At 45.3% G+C, this 22978-nt stretch overlaps 1 protein-coding gene across 1 annotated transcript in view; it reads right to left on the minus strand.

Moving 5' to 3' along the window:
* The window catches only part of LOC110402371 (cytosolic carboxypeptidase 6-like), an 865976-nt gene that overhangs the window by 10364 nt on the left and 832634 nt on the right, over positions 1 to 22978 (minus strand). The window contains exon 13 of the mRNA XM_021404385.1: positions 880 to 976. Coding sequence (XP_021260060.1) covers positions 880 to 976 — 97 coding nt within the window. The remainder of the gene's footprint in view (positions 1 to 879; positions 977 to 22978) is intronic.

Genomic DNA, 22978 nt, shown 5'->3' on the forward strand with positions numbered 1-22978 from the left:
AAATGGAAATTTTGAGTTTGGAGACAGAACTGCTCCTTTCTCCAAAGAGAGACAAATTCTGAACGTGGTGTTTCCCATGCAACAGGAGCTCTGGTTCCTGTTCTCCTCTCCTCATATTATCACCCAGCTTTGCCTGTTCAAATAATGGCAGTTCTCAACCAGCACTTCTGTAGTATTGCCGCTGCTGCTCACACAAGGTAAGACACTGAAAGGACACCAGTGGCCCAGCACCATGAAGAGGGCCAGCAGCAAGCAGGGAATAGAGCTTGGGCATTTCAAACCCTCTCTTCATACCTGTGTGCCTTGCTCAATGGTGGCCTTACTTCACGTCCAAAAAAAGAGATGCTTTTGGATAAACAGCCTACACTGGCTGTAAAGCTGGATGAAGGACTCACAATGAGGGGGAAACCTGGTCCTAACTGCAGAAGCAACTTGTCAGCTGTCAGCGCAGGTCCGAAGTGAAATGAAGAATACTGCCTTCAGCACGAGCTTGCCAGTAATTTCCTGAAGCAGTGAAAAAGTTTTCACTTCCAGAACTAAAACTTTTCAGAATAAAGCAAGTCTGATTCTCCTCTCACTCTTGGGAGATAAACGAAGAGTAAGTCCATTAAAGATACTGGTGTGAGATTGGTGTACAGCAGACAGAATTCAGGAAAGATATTGATATCTCCCAAATCCCCTGAATATTTTTTCAGGCATAAACCAGGTATCTTTCCTGATCATAAATGCTTTATTTCCGAATGGAATTTCAATAAAATAAGCACAGTTAGACTGGCATGCTTATTATAAAGCCATAATGAAGGAGCACTGAAGTTTAGTCGTGAAAAGTATTAAAAAAAGCAGCCCCACTAAAGCAAAAGAAAATGCTTTCTGACCTACCGAGTTTTAGGAGTTGCTGCCAGTGGTCTTTCCACCAAGGAGTTCAGCCTGTAGTAGTCCAAGAACGTCCTGGCCACATTCCTTCCAAGCTTCATATCTGTAAGTTTTTAATTAAGGAGCATTTTTGGAAATAATTGAAGATAATAATAATAAAAACACACAGTCCAGAGGTAAATTACTGCTATTTGACGCACGAGGAAGTTTTACATTAGCCATCCCACAGTGCTCAGACCTCAGGCAAAATGACTTATATAAGCAGATAAAGCAAGGGTCATCTTGTTTGCTTCTTGTTTTCACAGGTAGATGCTATATAAAACCACAGACAGAAGGAAACAGTCTCGCTTTCCCTCCACACTTGGCTGCAGATCCCCGTGGTGTTCATGAAGTAACAGGCTAGACCGAGGAGCTTTCCAATTTTCATGCTCAGGGAAAATAAATACCTAAAGATGTTTGGACACAGGCAGCATTTCTGTGCTTGTCTCCAGGAAACAAGGTCAACAATGTCATGGTATGAACCAGCCATGTACCAGTATAAAAATGTAACACTGGGATTGGAGCTGTAGCCCTCCACCTTTGGCATGGACCTCCCTCACTGTCCTAGAAGAATCTATAGTTCTCTAGTTGTGTTGTATTCAGAACCTAAAATGGTGGTTTAGCACTGAACTGGAAGAATGCCTTGGAGAGTTGTACATTACCTTCAGGAGGTCAGCAGTAACACTGGGGCTCCTCTCCCCTCACTGGCCACGATTTCTGTCTTGTCTAACCCTGAACCCAACACTATGCAGATGAGCTGCTGCAGAGACCTTGCAGGCGCCTGAACCTCCTGAAGACTCTGTTGCCTAAAAACAAGCTAAATAACCCATGACTGCATTACAAAATAATATCCTAGACCATATATCCATTGGGTGAACCTCCTCCATGTGTGAAACGTCAGCACTGGACCTTCCTGTTATAGAGTAGCGCCTGCTTATCCTCTACATGGTGATGTTCCACTGGAAGAAATGCAGTGGATGCCATTATCCATAGCTGTGTAGCTGAGGACTCTTTTAATTGCTTATTTTGAACCAATGCCTACACATACTGCAATAACCACATGTTTTTCCAGGGCACTGCCCCAAATTGTCATCACAATTGCCATTTCAGGGGTGTAGATGCAGAAGCTGAGGTGGGTATGTAAACTGGGGAACTAAATATACTTCTGCATCTGACATCCAGCAGTCTAGGAAAGGAAACTGTTTCTGGGTTGTTTCGTGTGCATGTGTGCATGTTCTGTTTTATCGATAGTTATCTGCTGATGTTTCCATTAGAGGAAAATTCCAGAAGTGCAGCATCCCAGGGGCTTCCAGCAGTGGCTGTGAAGACACTTTCTTCTAAATGAAGCTTTTATTACCCGCCCACTTACATTAGACACATCAAAACAAGTGAGCATGAGACATCAGGTTCAGGCATCACTGTGAGATCTCTGTTTGTCATTTATTTATTTATTTATAAGAGAGGTCAAACTGACATGACTCAGTCTCTAGCTCTAGTTCTGCTACCAAAAACTCTCAGCCTGTCACCAGCTCTGCTGGCATTGCTATCAAGCCCTGATCAAGTGGCCGAGGATGACTCCTGATACTGATTTTCTCCCCCCGTGATCTGGTCCCACTTCTCTAGTTTCCATTCCAGTGTCTTCGTATGGTTACAGAGATCTATCCCAGATACACTAATTGCCATTCTAATACAATACATGCTGTGGGCATCTATGTTATTGGTTCCCCAGAGAGGTAGTGGATGCCCCATCCCTGAAGACATTCAAGGTCAGGCTGCACCATGCTTTGAGCATCTGATGGAGCTGTAGGTTTTCCTGTTCACTGCAGGGGAGTTGGACTAGATGGCCTTTAATGGTCCTTTCCAACTCAAACAAGTCTATGATTCTACAGTTATTCTGCCCAATGGTACAGCACAGCCCAAGCAGCTGGCATTCATGGCTGCTGTCTGCAGGGACAGAGTGCTGATTGGAGGGGGACATTGCCTGTGGCAGTACCTGGTGAGCTTCCCTGCAGCCTGCTGGCGCCAATGGATGAGGATAACCATACAAGCACAAAAGTTTAGAAGGTTGGAGACAGCTTAAAGTTTAGCAATTTCAAGGAGGGCACAGTTGCTTTGAAAGTATATCGTGATTGTTACTGGAATTTGGGGATGGCTGTGGGTAGTTTGGTTTCTGCAGTTGTGAACTCAAAGCAGCAGCAAAGGTTAAGAGTTCAAAGTATTCTGAGAACACAAGAAAGAAGGAGAGAGGGCTGTCAAGCATTTAAGGGATTGAGAAGACTAACATGGCTTGATCTTGTAGTTTCTTTCATTTACTCAGCACTTTAAAGACACAAAGCAGTAATTGGACTCAGTAAAGTCTCTAGGACATTTTGTCAGTGCCACTCTCAGAAGGCTCATCTGCCAGAGCTGGCCCTGCTGCCCTTTTCTTTGTCTCTCTACAACACGTGTGTTCACATGGTGGGAAATGCCTGACACACTGTGCCAGGGAGGGAAGCCCTAAAATGAGAGTGGGTACAGCTGAGGAAGTGGCTACATGAGACTCCACGGTGCCTTACAACTCTGCTTTACTCCCGACATGGAGAAATTCTGTTCTATGGCTGAACTTATCCATATAAAGCTTCTCCCAAGAGCTGAGGACTGGTAACCACTGTGCCTAAGCACAGCTGGAAAACTCCAGTGTAGAGGACTTCAAGAACAGGTGAAACCTATGGCAGACAAGAATGACTTAGCTCTAACTGGTTTTGCATGAAGTTAGGGAAAAGTAATAAAGAAGGGCCCCTAAGGCCCATCCAGCCCCATTTCCTATAGTTCATACTGTGTTTTGCAGCCCATGCAGATCTCCTGTTTGCTAAGTTTACACAGAAGGGAAAGGCATTTTGCCAAGCATGGACACACAAGGTAGGTGGACACTTTGATGAAACTGGGCATGCAAATCTGTGCCACCACATCCAACCACTGAAAAGCCACAAAATGGGAACAGCTTGTAATCTGGAATAAGATTCATGGCAGCACAGGATAAAAAGAATGTGTGTGATCTAATACTGGCTTCTCAGACCATCCCACTGCCACTGCTTTGCCAGCCACCTCCACAAAGGATGAGTGGTTTCTGTCACAGAAAGCAGATACCTGATACATAAAAAAGCAGTAACAGTCTCTCCCTGCGCTGCCTAGCCTGGGCGAGAAATGGCCTGACTCACTCAGAAGTGCAGGCGGCATGCGTGTGTAGAACTGATAGAGAAAAACAAATCATAGCGATGACATTTGCATTTATTTTGGGTACACAGAAGACCCAGACTCCATTTTGATTCACTAAATATCACAGACACAAAAATAACTGCAGCAACAACCAGAACTCACCTCTTCTGGGTAGTGTGGTGGGTTGTTTTATAACCATCTTTCCTTCTGCAATCACCCACGCTGTGCTTTTTGCCCACAGGAACTCTCAACTTCAACCACACCTGAAGGCCACTGCCCAGCTATTCCCATCACAGGAACTCCCAGGGGACAGCAGAAACCCAGCTGGGAGAGCCACAATGGAAGCAGCTGGGTGAATTTCCATCTTCACTGCCTGACAGGATTTTCTCTCCTTTCACTTCCTCCTCCATCAATTTGTTGTTCTCCGTTCTCTGTCTTCCTACCTGGAAGTGGAAACCAGCATCCCCAGGTTTTCTTCTGAAAATGCTGTTCTCACAGCATTTGCTCTTTGACTGGCATCAGTGGTTTTGGGGAGATTTCCGAGCAGTCTGTTCGTGCACAGCTCTGCCAAATTTCGCAGATGTTAGGAAGTTCAGATAAGACAAGAACCAGGCAGAGCTCTCTGCAAAATCCCCCACACTTCTGATCTCCACCATGCCTCACACCCCAAAGCTTCTGGCCCTGGCATGAAAACAGGACAGAGGAGGAGTGTGGACCTCAGAAGTCATTACTAGTTTTCAACAGAGAAGATTCACTGATCCTATTGTGAACAGTCTGCTTCAGCTGGAGCCTCCAGAAACACACACACAGCCTTATTCTGTCTGTGCGCAAAGGCAATAAGAATCTCAATTTGGAAACCAGTTAGCAGTACAAGTCATTAGGGGAGGTACTAAATGTTGCTGCTTTAATAGCTCACTGATCATTTAATAATGTCGCTGCTGCAGAGCATGGTGGCACCATTCGCTTGCTTTTGTTTTGCTTTTTGAAATTCAGGGTCATTCCACTTTGAAGTGAGTGGATTATCTCTCCTTCCCCCTCTTGCCAGACACTGCAAACTGCTTTAAATAATTAGGGAAAGGATGGCTCCTTCAAGTTCGTCATCTCATTTTCATAAGGTCCAGTGTCATTGCTTTGGAACAGAAAGAGAAGCTGTGGTGGTGCCGAGGATTTGACAAGGGCAAAACAGTTAGCAGCCCCCACTCATCTTTGATAAGTCCTGCGGGGTCCCTGCCAAGCAGATTGGATCTCTGTTTTTATGTCTCATCTAGAGGACAGCACCTCCATCAATTTCAAACACTGCACTGGGTTATTAGTTTATGGAATTCGTCCAAGTTTACTCCTAAGCAGGATTTAAAATTGCAGCCTTCCAATTCGGAGGCATCACTTACCAGACCCACGCAAGTCTTTTGTTTCCAAAAAACACCTCTAAGTTTTCCTAAAGACAGACAGAAGAAGAAAAAATAGGGAAGGGAGAAAGAGGAAAGGATTCACAAAGAGAAAGAAGGATGAATCTTTCTAATAGCTCAAATTAAAAACCAGAAGAAGCTCTTTGTTTGACAAAACTGAATTCTGCAGCAAATCTCAGTCCACCACAACAACAATCCTGTTATTTATGAAAAGAGGGATATTTTGTGTGGGAGAGTCCCAGATGACCGTGGTCAGTGAGCATGCTGTCAGCTTTGTACAATCTCAAGAGAAATATGGATGAGGTTTTCTCATCTCTTTATAACAGCTTCCATCAATGCATCAAACCCCTTCCTGACTTGAACAAGAGCTCTAATGGAAAATGGCATTACATGGCTTTAAACCACAGTGCTATATCACGCCCAGCCTGATCAGAACCAGTCCTCTATTTTAGCAGAGCTGTTTTCGCCACAGTCACTTGTTTTGTTTCACAGGGCTGACACTACTCTCTGACAAATGAGAGAAGCTGCCAGTGTCACATCTAATTGAGAGGGGGGTGCGTCAGATGAAGTATAATTGGGAGCAATTCAGAGTCTTGGTCAGGGGGACTCGTCTGTGGCTTTTCAGAATCACTGATCACAATGCAAATCTGGGTGCTGATGCTACATCCTTGCTCAAGACAGGCCCTTCAGGAAACCAGGTTCGTGTACTCCAGTGTATCTGGTTACATACTTCAAAATCATTAGCAAAGAAGGAAACTTCTAAAAGAGAGTGTGGGACTGGACAGGACTTACCCAGCCTTCCCATTGACTTTCATGGGAGCAGGGCCAGGCAAGCAACAGACAACACCAAGCTATTAGCTTTGCAGAGCTGCAGGGTGCATGTGGGCATGGTTCTTGGCAGGGTCTGCCATGGTCAGTGGGGATGGGGCTGCTCGTAGCTCCTGTGTGAGGCTAAGAATGGAGGTGGGCATTGTGGGAACAGATTGCCCAGAAGGTGGTGGATATTCTTCCTGTCCTTGGAGACATTCAAGGTCAGGCTGGATGGGGCTCTGAGCACCTGATCAAGCTGTAAGTGTTCACTGCAGGGGGGTTGGACTAGATGGGCGTTAAGGGTCCCTTCCAACTCAAACAATTCTGTGATGCTCTGCTGGCCATTCTCTCCTGGTATGTGGCTTGAGGTCAGGTGAGAGAATGGCAGCTATCCCCCCTAGGCTTAAAATCCACCAGTGTCCTGAGCACAGCCACCCTGGAAATAGTACAGGGGCTTTCCCCAAGTACTCTCACACATCAGGAGAGTATTTCCATCCCCACCAGCCTCTGCATCTGATCCAAGGCGGGACTGGACAGCACAGATGCTTTTGGAAATGAAATGTAATGGCAATGACAAGTCTTCATTTTTATTCTTCTTGTGTGTTATGAAGGAAGGAACTGGGCGGAAAGGCTCTGACGGACTATTTCAGGCTTTCAGGCCCTTTTCCTGAAAAGCTTGATTGTGGTGGAAAAAATTACAAAGATGGAAGTTGTACGCTCCTCTCCCAGAGCAATCAGAGGGCTGTAATTTTCCCTCCTCCTCTGACAGGGGCGGCTGGAGAACACGTACCTCGGAGAGCAGCGTTTTCTCTCTGCTGGAGGGACTGTGCTGCAAGGGCCGTGCCGCACTTCCCATGAACTCATTTCAATATCAGCTGCCACATTCGCATTTGCCCTTTGAATGAACTCAACAGAAGCAGAAGATCCCAGCCAGTGCCTGGGGTGAGGAATGGAGGAGTCTCGTGGTAGGAGGTGGAGGTGCTGCATGGGAGATCCCAGTTCTCCCTCTACCACACATCAGCACCAGCAAAGGAGCCACCCAACTGAATACATTTTGCTACTGATGGAAAGCTCTGTGCGAGACTGAACTGCAGAGCTGCTTCCACATGCGGCCAGGAAAGGGGAGCTCTAATTTCACTGTAGGATTTGAGATACGCAGACAGGGAAGGAAAATCAGGGCATCCAGAGCAAGCACAGAAACAGAGAGGTGTGATATGCCTCAGACACTTCCAAAGTAACGCTGAAAATGCAGCGGGGCCACTGCCCATTCTTACCTCTGAATCCACATGCCATTTACCAGCAGTGTGAGCATCATTTTGCAGGGATATCTCTGACTGCTCCATTATCCTAATGCCATCTTCACATTGTCCCCTGTAAGTTACATTTTATCCATCTCACCGTCCCCCTACACCACTGGGAGATGGAAATGGGCCCTCCTGTAAATGGTAATCTGTCCTAAGCTGTAAAATGACAAAAGAAAATGGTTTATTTAATACCTTGGCAGCCCTGACTCCTGATGAGGTTATTTAAGGGGCAAAGGTCAGAACGAAGCTCACAGCTGAAAAAGAAAAGCCCAGAAATGGTGAATTTCAGCATCAGGATATCTTAATTTATGAAAATACTGCATCAGCATCCCTCCATATATTGATATACTTTAAAAATGATTTACTTAAAACCTGGTTATAATAGCTCCCTGTCAAGTTCTCCCCAGATGAATTTGGGCCAGTATTTACTGGCCTCACATTGCTGTCTGATTGATCGTTAGTTACAGCATCAAGAAAACACCGGGATAAGTCTCTTCTTGTGATTTTAACATTTCTGATATTGTATTGTTTAATTCTCGTCAGTTGCCAAATCTGGGAAGGAGCCCTTGGGGATCGACTGACCTCAGCTCTTTACACAGCCAATGAAAATTGCGGAGCTCCTTCTCTCATACAGATACACAGGAAAGGGATGAGGGGAGAGGAAGTAATTTTCAAATGAAAATCCAGCATGCACTATCTTCTCCTATTGTTGATGTTCTCAAAAGCACGAGGGAAAAACAGAAAGCAAACTAAGTGTTAAACTCCTTTGTTATCAGTTTGGTTGGAAATGCAAGAACAACGCAGTTCCAATTCAAATTAAACCCCTCAGAATACACTGGAGAAACACAAGCAGAACTTTTTTGGGATCCTCTTGGTCCACCACAGCTCAGCCATTGTTTCACGTCTAACAGTCCCCATTAGAGATTCCACTCACAGCTTTGTGCGTAACATTCACCGCTACCCAAACAAAATCAGTTTCAAGACAAATGGTAGAAAGAATGTTTCAACACACCAAAGTGTGGATAAAGCGTTTTTCATCTCTAAATTGTTGGAAGCTCATGAATTGTATAAATCATAACTAGGCATCAGTAGTCTGTTGCATGCTGGATTTTCCTTCTTCAAGAGCAGCTTGCATTTTGGGGCAGGACATAGTAGCTTTCACAAGAGCTGTTCTAAAAAGAAGACATTATGAAAAAAGAGGAATTAAGAAATCTGAGAAATTAAGCAATTGTGAAATATGACAATTGAGTTTCTTGGTGACATAAACCTGCATAGAACTGACTTTGAAGTTTTTGAGTAGAGGAAAGATAAAGTGAACTGCAGTCATTTCAAGACTCACAGTGATTTTCAGGGACCTTCCTCCCCTGGCTGCGTTCCTTCTTAAGGAACTGCTCAAAGACCCACTGGATTCCTCTTGCCTTCCATCAGCCTTTGGTAAGTCCATTCAGGATAAGGCAGTGTCTGCATTTGTAGTGGGCAAAATGCAAGGAAGAGACAGCTTATCCTCAGAAATTGGCTCACCTCCACTCTCAGACTGTCCCAGGAGGAAAAAGCACCGTGGCCCCAGAGGCTGCACCTTTAAAAACACTTGCAGCCTGCAAGTAATAGTCGTGCTTCAGTGTGTCCAACATTTTGGCTGAGCTCAGTACAAAGTGCAGTGATTTAAAGGTGGGAGAGCAGGCGGGATTCAGCAAATTCAGAATTATTTATTTCTTTAGAGCAGAAAGTCTGGCTACAGATTATTTACTGCAAATGGGTCTGTTTGGGGGAGGGGAGGAAGGTGAGAGGGTAGAGAGGAGGCAAATTGATGGATTGAAATTTTTCAATTAAAACAAGCAGTTTCTGAAAAAGATTTAAGGTTTTATTGAAAAAAAATGGGGAATAATTCAAGAGTCTGGAGCCCTGCTAAGTGCAGATCATAGAGATCTGGGGGGGAGAAGAAAAGAAAATCCTATTCTGTGGAATACGAGGAGGAAGGAAAAAAGTGTAAGAAAAATATCATTATCTTTGTTTCTTCTGCTATGTTAATGTATTTCTCTCTGTGTTATCTCCAGTATCTGCAAGTATTGATTCTGAATAAGGCACTGTGGTGTAGGCTGCAGGCAGCAGAAAGGTCTGCTGGGAGTAACACATTTCCAGGGCTGTCAGATCATGAAAAAAGACCTCGAGATTGATTTTACAATGGGAACTCTGCTTGGCCAAACCAAAGACAGGGAGCCTACCCTCCCTGCAAGGACAAGGATGGGCTGGAGTAGCAGAGAGCCTACAACTCAAGGGATGGATCAGTGATGCCAGTGGTTCTAGGTGCTTTGCTTGGGCTTGAATATCACTTTAGGATGAGAAAACAACAGGAGTTACATGAAATAAAAATCATCTGGGTGGGGAATATGGGCCATGCATCCCAAGACCTCATCTTTGTCTTGTTTTGCTTTCTTGGACTCAAGACCATGGCACTCCTGAGATTTCTCTGTAGGGTCACACATGAACTGGGACAAAGCTCTCTGTACATCAGCAGAAACACCTCACTGGGAGGTAGTCACTCCAGAATAGCGCTGGTGAAGGGCAGGAGAGATTAGGGTTGTTACTAGCAGGTGTAGAAAACTAATGCTATTTTTGCCTGTATAAGGCAGGAGTAAAATATTACTGCCATCTCCATCCTCCCCCCCAACCCCCAATTAATTTCCTCTTTTGCTATAATAATTCCCATTCCCAGATAAATTTAGCTTTTTCTAAAACCTTTGATTTTTCCTTTGTGTTTTACACTCAAGCTGGAATGCAGTGATAAGGGACTACACACACATATATATTTAATCTACATACACACACGTATAGTTATATATAGTCCCTGCCACAAATAACACTCCTCTGACTGCTGTCACAAAGCCCTTGCTAAAACAGCTACTCACCCAAGCTGGCTTGCTTTCCTGCATCATACCCCCAGAGAAGGACTGCTGGCAGCAGTGTGTCTCTGTCCAAATAACGATGCTGGAAAGGTCTGCACTCTCCCCTCTCTTCTCCACTGCCTGTCTCTTCTGCTCTCTTCTCCAATGGGGTAGGAATAAACCCATGCCAAACTCCACCACCTCTAATTGAAACAACAGCAGACTCTGCTGGAGTGGCTGAAATTACACCCGTACGCAGTCAGTGTGGGAGAGGCCCTTCTTTTATAGAATGGGCATCTCAACACAAGTGCTTGTGAGGGGATCTGGCACTAACTGGTGGGGAAGCTTCAGAGCCATTGCTTGTTCTAGTGAAAAGGGATTTCATAACAAGGTGCTTTTGACCATAATATAACCAGCAACCCCTGGAGTTTATGAGAGACCTAAGCAGCAACCTCACATCTCTCCATTTTCCAGGGTGCCACTTACAGTTATAAAAATCACTTCCCCTTCACATTCTCCTTCTAGAGGTGAGACCTGTCTACTGCACTGCTCCTTACGCTGGCACAGGTCCTGTGCAATAAAATGAGAGCCCGGGCTGAATGACAGTCCCAGAGGATAAAGACAAGAATAGGAGGCTGTTTACCCCCTCCTTTTCTATTTTTTATTTTTGTAAAATAACAATAATAAAAAAAACAATACTTTTACACAACTTTCTTTTTTTTCCCATTAAACTCTTGTATTTTGAGGCCACATCTCATTTTGCTATTACCACACTCTCACTTTTTGCTTGCATTCCCAATCTCTATCCTCATTACTATTAATACTATTAATAATGAGGAATAATCCCAGAGCTTACTCCATTCACAAGTTTCTGTACCTCACAGGAGAGCTCCATGCTCTGCACCGCCTGGAGGGACCTCCCCATTGCCAGACCGACTTCCTTCACCAGTGTTTGCATTGAACACCATAGGATATACACCCATGGGTGCCAAAGGAGGTTGGCTGCAGCTGTGGACTGTGATGCACAATGCCTTCCCCAGTCCCTGCAGAGCTGGATGGCTGAGTCCCCAGCTGTGCCCCAGGCTCCTGCCAGATGCAGCACTGGGCTGTGGAGGCACCAAGCAGAGTCAGACTCTGCTGCTCTCAAAGCTGGTTAAATTTCTGTTTAGTTGCCTGGGGATTATCAGAAGTCCAGAAAGCCTGAGGAGGATAAAATGATAGGATGTGCAGCCTTTGGACCACAAAATGGTGAAGAGAGAGGGCTCCACAAGTGGGTAAAGGCTGCTGTAGAGCAGGATAAACCTCTTTGCACCTGTAGGTGATGGGACAAGAAACAATGGCCTGGATTCACAAGAAAAAAGTTTGAGATTAGACTTTGAGGGAAGCTTTCTAGTGATAATGAAGCACTGGAAAGATATCTCCTTGGGAGGCCATGGCATCCCCATCTTAAGGCAGAATTAGGAAAAAAGCTACGAGGAGAAGGGCAAGCAAAACTGATCCTGCTTGAGAATGGAGGGGCAGGCAGAGGGGTGCCCCTCTAACTCAATGCCCTACATTTAGATTTTGTCATGGGCACCATCTCTGCTGGGATTTTTCTCAGTCCTTGGCAAGGCGGGTAGGACCAATCTCTACTTCTGCACTCCCAAGAGGAAGAGTAAGGGGCACGAATCCACCCCTTTGTAGCTGCAAACCTTCAAAAGATCACCACAGTTATCTCACTACTATGGCCTGTGATTGAAAATTCAGACCCTCCCTAAAGGCTGTACATGCTGCTATCTTCAGCTGGGCTAAATCCCAAATCCCCTGCCCCACATTCATCTGCGTCTTATTTCTGAATTTAAACACTGTTCTTTAAAAGCCTCTCCACCTTTTGCTACTTATTAGAATATTGGTTGCACTCTGGCTCGCTTTTCCAAGAGGTCTGGACAGCAGTGCAGGCAGTTCAGACAAACAAGCAACCAAACAAACAGAATCCATTAGGAACTGCCACTCCTGACTGTCGCCCTTTCACATACATCACGTTGAAAAGGTTAATGCTTCCCAAAAGGGGTGGAAGAGACGGGTGGAGGGGAAGGGCAGCAGGGATCCAATCCTGTGAGGACCAGATGTCAATGGTACTCAATACAGCACAGAACGAGCTCCCCCCCCAAGTAAGACAACTGCCCATCCCTTGGCAAAGCTTCCCTTTGAGGGATCTATAATTTATTAGGGAAGGTGGAGCTCTGAATAAATTGTGCATAGAGATGAAGAAGTGATGATCGCTAACTCAAATCCCTGGGAGCTTGGCATTTTCAATCTTTAGCTCCCATTTGTGTCCCCAAGGTCCTGACTAAGTGAGCAAGCCAAAGAGCTGAATATCGACAAATCATAATGAGCTCATTGAGATCTAAGGATTGCAATTAGCAGGGTGGAATGGAGCAGAGGGGCTGGGAGGCAGACTGTAATTATTTATAATGTTGATAATCACTTACATGTAGTTAAAAATATAAATACATCCCAAAGCTTGATGGCATGAACTACCCTTCAATTAGTTCCATGCCCAATAAGTAAGCGATACCCCACACCTACAGGAGATAGGGGAAAGGTCTCTGTCTCATGGCTGTACTCATCAGGAACCTATAAACTGTTGGCATGGGTGGGAGTTTGTTTAAAGGAGATACCATCACGGTAGCTCCCATCACTAGCTTGTGTTGCTAATGGAGTTGGAAAGAAAGACAGCTCAGATATGTGGCTTATGTTCATAGAATCATAGAATCGTCTGAGTTGGAAGGGACCCTTAAAAGTCATCTAGTCCAACTTCCTGCTTGTTCACCTGGCGGTAGTTCCCCCTCTGCCATCTCCCTTCATAAACTTCACACATCCCATCCTTTAGATAGCTCTAGAGTTTCTCAACCAGATTACCAGAATTCATTAAGTCAAGGAGCATGAGCGCAGCGAGCCCCATGGGAGGAGAAGCGTGCTTTGCTGTGAGACAGGCCGGTATCTTCATCCTGCAGTCACAACAGTAACCATGGTGTGTTACAGCGATACTCCAACCATTCTTAGAAGCACACCAACTACAGCTCACCTCATGCTGTTTCTCTTGTGCCAAAGCCAGCTGGTTTAAAAATAGCTGGAGTACCTCTGTGCTGCAGATATTTCCCTGTTCCTGAAGATTTTGACCAAAGCAACTCTCCCACAAAGTCAGCCAGCCAGGAAGATGTCAGAGCTGGACAATCAATTGCTTTCCTCCCTGTAATTCCCCATCTCTTTGTGGATATTGAATCAAAATGCCTCTTACAAAAACATAAGAGATGTTATGAAAGAGTTGGTCCAAACAGAGATACATTTTGCCAGTCAGAAGGGAGGGAGAATAAGCAGTGGGCAGCAGTGTCTCTGAGCACAGCTCACAGGGAAGATTACATACTTGAACAGAACTTGATCAGCAACACATTCACCTGCACAGTAAGCAGGAGTGACCCCTATCATCTCCACACTGCACTCCACCAATGTAAAAGTAAAGCATTAAGTTTTAATGGAAAAGCACGGAAGAGTGAGACCACGAGAGAGGGGGAGATCACTGTACATCAAAAAGAAAGACATTTTGGGGGTGGAGGAGGAGGTGAAACCCCAGCCTGCCTGTACCACTGATTTCCTTCCAGGTGAAGGGAGTGTTTAATGCACTGAGGGTAAACATGGGACCTTCTCAGTGCAAATGTACAGAAAGGACAGTAGTGGGGACATGGTCCGCAGAACTCAGTGAGGGAGCTTAATGAAACCACAGAAAAAGTGGAAAGAAAAAAAAAAGAAGAAGAAAAAAAAGGGAGGGAGAACAGCAGCAGGCTGCACTGCAGTCAGACAAGCTCTGAGAAAATGCAGGCAGTGTTCAGTGAAACTGAAAGGGAGAAAAGCAACACCGGAGTAAATGGAAATTGTTCAAAGATAATTGAATGTATGTCCAAGTGCTCGTGTTTGCCAGCTAGCAATAAATACGCTGCCTGCAAAAGCAAGCCAGTGTGGGCAAAGGGAGAAAGTGCAAAAAGCAATCAAGGGGAAGCAAGAAACATATGCATGCAGGGCAGCAGTGCTGTAGGGTACAGCAACAGGAGACGAGGGACGACAGGCTGGAGAATGAAGCTGTGAGACTGGAAATGAGGCAGAACTATGTATCTTGAACCGCATTCAAATAGGGCCCTTAGGCCTACCTCGAGCATGCTGGAAACCTGAAGAAAGGCAGCTGGGTTGTGCTGCCAGGGGCTGGCAGTGGTCAGGAGAGCCACTGTGCTTGGGGCTACATTTTCATAGGATGACCATTCAGTAGAGTAAGAAGGTGCAGGAAGTTGGTCCTTGCTCTGTAGACAATTTTGCAGGGACTGAAGCAATGATTTTCAGCTAATAGAGAAATATACCTGAGTGATTCTAGTAGAGAAAGAGCAGAGAAAGCAGAAAGGACAGGGAATTTCTAACCTCTCTAGAAAAACCCTGCAGAGAACAGGAATAATGGATTCTTTCACAAGAAATACCAAACCAGGTCAGACCAAACAACCCACCCCAACAGCCTATCTTTGTCACCAGTGTTCAAAGAAAGAACATCAGTGCTTCCAGTGAAGAGACCCCTCCCGGTCAGAGGAGCAGCACAGACACCTCTGCAGGGTGCAGAGCCTGAGCTGAGATCAGCTAACAGCCCAAATCAACCTGGGCACGGCCTGGACAAACATTGCTCACCCATATACAGGACCAGTTTCTTTTCTCAGTTGCCAGCAAAACCAATCAAGATCCAAAGGGTCCTCTGGATAGGCACACTTGGTACAGCTTCAAGTATAGACCTAAGAATCAGCATTGGCTCCAGCACATTCTTGCATGCAAAAATTTAACACAGGAGATAAGACGCATAAAGAGCTGGTCACTACCACAAATAAAGCAGTTCTCCTTTGACCTATCAATAGTAAAAACCTTTCAGAGGCCCACAAGCTCCCACGTGTGGATTAAACCAAGGTCCAAAAGGGGATGTGCTGTTTCCAACCCCAACGAGGAAATCCAGCAGCGGGAACAAGAATAGGGACAGTTTCCCAACTTGCTCCACAGGAACATGCCTGTCCTTGGCCAAGGTGATTCCTGTTTGAGAGGAGGCAGCCTGGACACATTATTTCTTAAGGAGAGAACAGCATCAACAATATTTCCACAAAGATTTTCTTTGAGAAAATCCCTTTGCTCTAGCTACCTCCATGCTTGCAACGCATTGCTTTTCGCACAGTTTGCAAGAGAGAAGAGTTCTGCTGGTTCACCCCTCACAACCAGCCTGTGTTGACTCACCCACATTCAGCCCATGCGGGAACAAGGCAACGAACGCACGGGGGTGGGGAGCCCACTTGAAACAGCTCACCTGCCAAAGCCCAGATCCCATGAAGAGCAGCTCACAATCCAACAACCGGCCAAGGATTGCTTGGCAAGTCATCCTGAGCTGATGTAGCCGGGAGAATGTGGGTCTGTTTGCAGATCGTTTGTCATGCAGGAGAGCATGCCAGACTGATCAGAGAAGGCGAAACTGACGGAAGAGCCAAACTGTCCTGCAGCTGGAAGAGCACAAAAGCTGTGACCTGGCCCTTATTTCAGCCCAGCTGAGCATCTTCACCCGCACTTTTTTGCTTTTCCAGAAACTCTTGATCTGATTACAATTTTCTTTGCTGTTTTCTTTAAAATTTTATTTTATTTTATTTTTATTTTTGATATCAAAACAATGATAGGTGCTTTTTGTTTTCCAAATCTGGCATGCTCAGAAAAGAACATGTGTGAATAACAACTCCTTAAAACACAGAAAGAAAAATATAAATAGGTCCTTTTCCTACCTTGTAACATGGAAACAACCTCAATATTTCAATGCTTTCGGTGCTACATTTTTTTCCCTCTTATGCAACCAGATCAGCTCTAATTAGTTCTGACTAGCGCATCTGCTTTAGCAGCACCTGATCTACACGGCAGGGAAACCAACAGGGAGAGTCCTGCTTATTTCAGCGTGCTTTGGAGAAGTTTCCTATTGGATTAACCACTGAATCCAGTCACAAACCCAGAGAACAAGGGTGAAGGTAATTCAGGCTCCCAAACAAGGAGTTAAGGGATTCTGGCAAACCAGACCTGATGGGGGGAAGGTGTCTGGACCAACACCTGTTCACTTGCCTGTGACTCCCATAATAACTTGTCGTACATTAGATCAATTTTGTGACAGCCAACTCAGCCGATCCCACAGCCCCGCTGTTCCCATCCTGAGAGCCTGATTCATATATTGCTCTGTTTTTCATGCATGCTAAAATCCCCTTTATTCCTCTCTGTACTGCTGTTGCCTTTGATTGTACAGAAGGGATTTCTAAATGCTTATTTACTACCAGCTCCTTGTAATTCCGGCATCTTGGAGGAAAGGCAGACCAGTTCATTTTGAAGCAGGACGTTCATCTTTTCGACAGCTCACATAGACCGGGGCATCAATAAATTAAAGCTTCTAGGGATTAATTGATTGGAACAAGGTTGGTTAACTTTATGACTAAATGGGAACTAATCTGCCAGCAGACAGAGCGGAGCTGGGCTACATTTGTACGCGGTGGGTTTGGGCTGAGAAGATGAAAAATTGATGATGGTAATAAAAATACAAACAGGGATGCCAAACGGAAAAGGAAAAAGGAGGCTTTCTCCCTAAAGAAAATGTACACAGGCTCCGTTAGATCTGAAATGATATCTCCCTCAACCTCTTTTCTTTGTGAAAATCACTACTTCTGAAACAGAAATTCTACTGAAGGAAAGATCCTATTATCAGCAGCAGTCACATTTCACAGCAATGTGATTAACTGCCGGTCACATGGTCCCTTCGCTCACCACTTGTAGACAGCTCAATAATTTTAATGAGGAAAGAAGAGCGTCTTTCTCTTCCTTTCTTCTTTCCTTCCTTCCTTCCCCTCCCCCTTCCCTTTCTTCTCTCCCTCTCTTCCCTCCCCTCTCCCCCTCAGACTTCCCTACAAGGCAGGCGGTTGAAGCTGACCCTTAAGGAAAACCCCTCTGGGACCTGGATATCACTTATCAAGTCTAAATATGCTCCAGGTTGATGTGAAGTGCGGCAGCCACATCTCAGAAATCTCCCCTCTCAGAACAAACCCAGTCACCTTGGCCAGGAAATGTGCTCCCTCCATCACAGTCACACTTCAATCACCAGCCTCTCCCTTGTCTCCGCTCCTGTCCTTGGTTTGGAGTATTTACAGCCCATCTGTCTGTCTCAAACACACTTCTCACTCAAGAGGGAAATTAATCTCTCCTTCTCTCCTCTCTCTGCTTTCTCTCTCCTTCTCCCTCCCCCTTCCCCCAACACTTGCAATTTGCCATGAACAGCTTCCCTTTTCTCATCTAAAATTCTCGATGACTTTGAAAATTGACTGCACCCACACACCTGGGCACGGCGAGAGATAATTGATTGCATTTTTATTTCGTCTCTTCCCTAAACTGTTTTCCTTGCTAATGGCCAGTTCTCTGCCTTTTTTTTTTTTCTAAACTGACACTCGATGTGAGGGACTGAGGGAAAGGAAGAAATAACCAGCTGCTGAATATTGTCTCGTCTGCTTCTCCCAGGAATTAAAAGCTCTGTGAGTGATGAGGTTCCTGCCTGGAGATGGATCGGAGTTCCCGGGTCCAGGTGATAGAGAGATTTCCAGGCAGACTCTCTGGGGGCTTTGCAAGGGGACATGTCTTGCAGCATCGTGAAAAACAAAGGTCATGTAGGCAGCACAGCCGGGAGCTGCAGACACCTCCATGTTTTCCTCGCTTGTCATTAAGACCAAGTTACTTCTGCACCCTCTGCAGACTGAGCCAACTCACCACTGTGCAGGCAGGGAAACTGAGGCATGGCCATTTCCATGCAATCCCATGAGATGGGAGGCACACAGCTGGCAAAGCATGGGACTGGGAGCTGAGACAGACCATCAGGCTGCCCAGCTTTGCATCATGTGGACAGAGAAACCAAAATACTCAGATACAGACATTGACCTTGGCTCCTAAATCCAAACGAAGCCACTGAAAAAGACAGCCAGATTTTTTCAAGTTAAATACTGGCTCTAATGTCTCCGACTCAGTTTCCTCTTGGATAATCGTAGAATCATGTAATGGTTTGGGTTTGGAAGGGAGGTCAAAGATAATCTAGTTCCAGCCTCCCTGCTGCAGGCAGGTTTGCCAACCACTAAATCAGATTCAGATCAGGCTGCCCAGGGCACCATCCAACCTGGCCTTCAGCACCTGCAGGGATGGGGCATCCACAGCTTCTCTGGGCAGCCAGTGCCTCACCACTCTGATAATAATGAGTCCAATTTGAGAGGTGATTGGGAATCTGCCTTTCATTATCAGGAACCGGTGGCAGCTATCTTTTGCCTCTCAGGTTGAAAGGATATTACTGGTGTATTTGTTTCCAGCAAAACCTGCCTCTACTCCCATCCTTTTCATGGGGAAGAGTAAAAGATGCATTGGTATTTGTCAGTGTGATGAATGACTCAAGAAACAAAGGCAGCCCTTCTGAATAGCCAGAAAAGCAGGGTGTGAGAGGCTGAGAGCAAAGGACAAAGGTGGGAGAAAAGTACAAACCAAAACTCTCAAGTCACTGAATGTGAGGAAACCTGTAATAACCAAAACTGCTCTGAACTCATACTGAAATGGAACCACAAAGGAGGATTAATATGGAGGCTAAAAGTAAGACACAGGGATACAGGACAAAGTCATCATTTGAACCAGAAGGCATCCACTGGATAGGTGAATACTTCCTACCTGTAGCTGCCTCCTTGAGGTTTTGTTTCTTAAAAGTGAAAGCTGCTTTTGCTTGGTGGTGACCGACTACAGGAATGTGCTGAGAAGAAAGCAGTGTGTCTGGGGTGCACTGGGCCATCAATCTGCGGCTGAAGGCCCAGCAAGATCAGTCTGGAGACAGATGGCAACTCAGGAGAAGCTGCTGCTCAAAAGGCACGTTGTCATTTGACCCTTGTGTCCTGACAAGTGCTGCCTATCCAGATTGCCTGGAGCACCTGCAGACACCCCTGGGCAAACTCACTTTTGTATCTTACTTACAAAATGGTAACAAGAGAAAGACAGCCATAGTCTATGGCTTAGGGGAGATCATCAGCATCCTGAAAAGCATTTCTCTTTGGGAAGTGACATCTAGCTATGCCAGGAATAGATACGGAGCTGCTAAGGAGAAGGAGAGGAAGGGACTGGACTCAAATCCCCTCTGTGAACTTGCTTCTCTGATTTCTGTGCTGTACACAGCCAGCATGATCCTGGCACTGAAATCAGATTTCGGCTTAATCCTATACCTGGGAGCTCAAGATTGAGGAAAAACTGGAGAGAATTTGCAGTCATACAAAATTTCTGCAGTGCAAGATGACATAAATCCTGTGAAGCAGCCTGATTTTGCCTGATTACAGACTAAAACCTAAAGACATTTTAGCAAAATACAGTTAAAATCTACTCTGTGTTTTAGTTTCCTTTTAAGTCTGTACAGCAAAACTTGATCCAAAAGAAACATGGCTATCTCAGTCCATGGCAACAACCTGCCCAGGACACAGTGAGTTCGCAGTTACGTGGGCTAAGACAATTTGCCTCAAATCTCACAAGGCCAAAGCTACTCTGCTGTTTTGCTAACATGCAACGGACAGGAGCATCCTTCACTTCTAACCTTTCCAGCCCGGATCAGCTGATTAAATACATCAAATACTGATGTCAGAGATGAGCGGGAGCAGGAACAGTAGGAAATAAGATTTAGCCTACACATTCATTTAATTCTTATGATCGGAATGTTTCCAAACCCAGTTACATCCAAGGATATCCTCAAGCTGGATGAAGGTGTCAGGCAGAAGCCAGACCCTTCCTTTCTGTTAGCCACTGCAGAAAGCAGAAAGGACAGGTTGTGCTTCCAGAACAACAGGATGGGTGCTGAAGGAGCACATCCCAGGGATGCGTCTCTGAAAGATATCAAAGCCAGATTCGCTAGCACAGCTTTTAGAGGGGGTGGATGATATTTTTAGGAACAATATAGGTTTGTTTGATCTATTTATCTTTTCTATACAAAACTATTTTCTCTTCTATTTCAGTAAGTACACAGTTCCTCTCCAGATTTATACTCCCAGGTATTTGTATAACCTTCACTCAGGGCTCACAGATTTAAGCATAAACACATTTGATCCTTTCCCTTCACCTCATCCCTGGATTTCTGTAACTGCAAGAATGAAGAAGCGCTCCCCGAGGCGAGCTCCCCTCTCATCAGCCTGCAGCGACCTCATGTCACAACCTCTGGCTTTGCCAAATGTGTGCAAACACAAAGTACATACAGGCCTGCAGTTCAATTCCATTTCAACGTTCATTTTAAAAGTCAAACCTTCTTGTTATTTATTGTCAGTCTTTGGACAAAAGCAACAATAACCATTTCTGGTGTGCTGACCCGCCACAACCCACCCAGCTCTCTTGACTCTGCACCATTACCAAGAACCTCTCCCAGGCTGGTGGTTGTTAACAAGAGTTAATTTTTGCTGGTCTGGCATATCTTTATGCTCAGAGGTGCCCGAATGCCACTGATTGGCAATTTCTCTATTTGCTGTCTGGAGATCAACTCCCCTTTTTTTTCTGAGCACTCCATTAATAAGCATCCCTCAGCAAAAGGACTGAGAGACCCAGCTTAGCTCCCTTCCTGCCTTACAGCATCATTCCTGGGGCCAACTCTGACTCAACTACTGGACACGCTCAGTATCCAGTAGTTCTGCAGTCCTACAGGAAAGCAAAATCTTAAAGCTGAAACCCAAAAGATGCTCTCTCCAGAGGGCCATATGCCTCTGACTTTCTCAGCAAGGGTTTGTGGCTTTGCAGTCAGCTGTTTTATTTTACAAATTTCATACAAGAGGGGAGATGTAACAAACAAACAGTTTAATTAGCAGGTACTCTAGAAAGCAACAAAAGAGAAATGCTGTGGAGAGATTGACTGTATTTCCTCTCCATTTATTTCACAGAGACAGAAGTGTAAGTGACAGAAAAAGTAATAATAATTCCTGAAAGAAAAAAGTATTTTTTGAAAAAACACAACTTAACAGCATCTGTTTGAAGGCAGCCTGTAAAATGAGCAAGGCCCTACTTTGCCCAGGCAGTTTTTGATCTGTACTACAACTGTTCTCTTTGGGATGTCATATAAAAACAACTGATCCTTCAGCTGAAGCACAGGAGAGTTGCACTGCTCACCCCCAGTCTCACTAATGAATGTCCCCATACTGCAGCAGGAAAACAGGCTTCTGGAGGATCAGTATATCCACTGTCCCTGGAGGCATTCAAGAACCATGGAGTTGTGGCACTGAGAGACATGGTCAGTGGGCATGGTGGGGTGGGCTGGGGTTGGACTAGATGATCTGAGTGGTCTTTTCCAATCTTAATGATTCTATGATTATGTACCTACGTGAATTTTTGTATTTCTCCCTCCTTAGCTAGGGTCCAAACATTCAAACATTTTCATCCTCAGTGCTTCTGCTCCCCTGAGTGATCCAGCCTGAGAGTTAAATATGTGGCCTGTCCAGTGCTGCACTGCAGTGTTCTGAACACAAAGAAAGCACAGCTTGCCTGAGTTGTACATGAACTGAAAATGGTGTGATGCTAGGAGAGCGCTATGGGGGAACTGTAGAATCATTAAGGTTGGAAAAGACCACTCAGATCATCTAGTCCAAGCCCAACCCCTCCCCACCATGCCCACTAACCATGTCTCTCACTGTGATATCTACCCTTTTCTTGAACACCTCCAGGGACGATGTGGCTTATAATTCACTCTGCTTCTCCAGGCTCTGTCTCCTCGAGCAGGTAAGACCAAAGTGAGCTGCTCTACATGGAGCCCTGCAGCCACTGGGCCATCCATCAGGCTCCAAACCTTCCAGGGCTGACTGAAAATGGTGTGCAATTACTGTGTTTGCAAATGAGGGGATGTTGGGACTCTTATGTAAATAACAAGTATCCTCAGTCACAGAGAGGTGAATTTAATGCCATCTACTAGGAAAAAGCAACAAGTATGGAATGATGGAAATGTCATTTACCTTCAAAATTAGAAGAATCAGACCCTGAATATTTACAAAGGAGGAGACTGTTGAGAGAGAAGGCACAGCACAGCTCTTCAAAGTGATGACACTGTCTGTATCCAAGGCTGCAGGAGGCTTTAAATGTGAAGGGAGCAGAGAGATCCCTTACAGACCTGCACAGCATTCCCCTCCAAATAATCAACACCAAGACAAGAATAAGAGGAGGTACCAGGGCTCCAGCATGCTCACCTGTAGCCAGAGACACTTTCAGATCTGATTTTCCACAAAACACTGGAGACTTGCAGGTGAAGGTGGTCTCTTTCCAAAAGGAGATGAAGAGGATCAACTCCGTGCATGTCATGCCTGAAGTTGAGGTGGTCCTAGGTCCATTTGCCAGTGGAAATCTGTCCACATGACAAAGCCAGCTG

Source organism: Numida meleagris, chromosome 7 (assembly GCF_002078875.1).
Source record: "Numida meleagris isolate 19003 breed g44 Domestic line chromosome 7, NumMel1.0, whole genome shotgun sequence".
In the NCBI taxonomy this organism is placed as follows: domain Eukaryota; kingdom Metazoa; phylum Chordata; class Aves; order Galliformes; family Numididae; genus Numida; species Numida meleagris.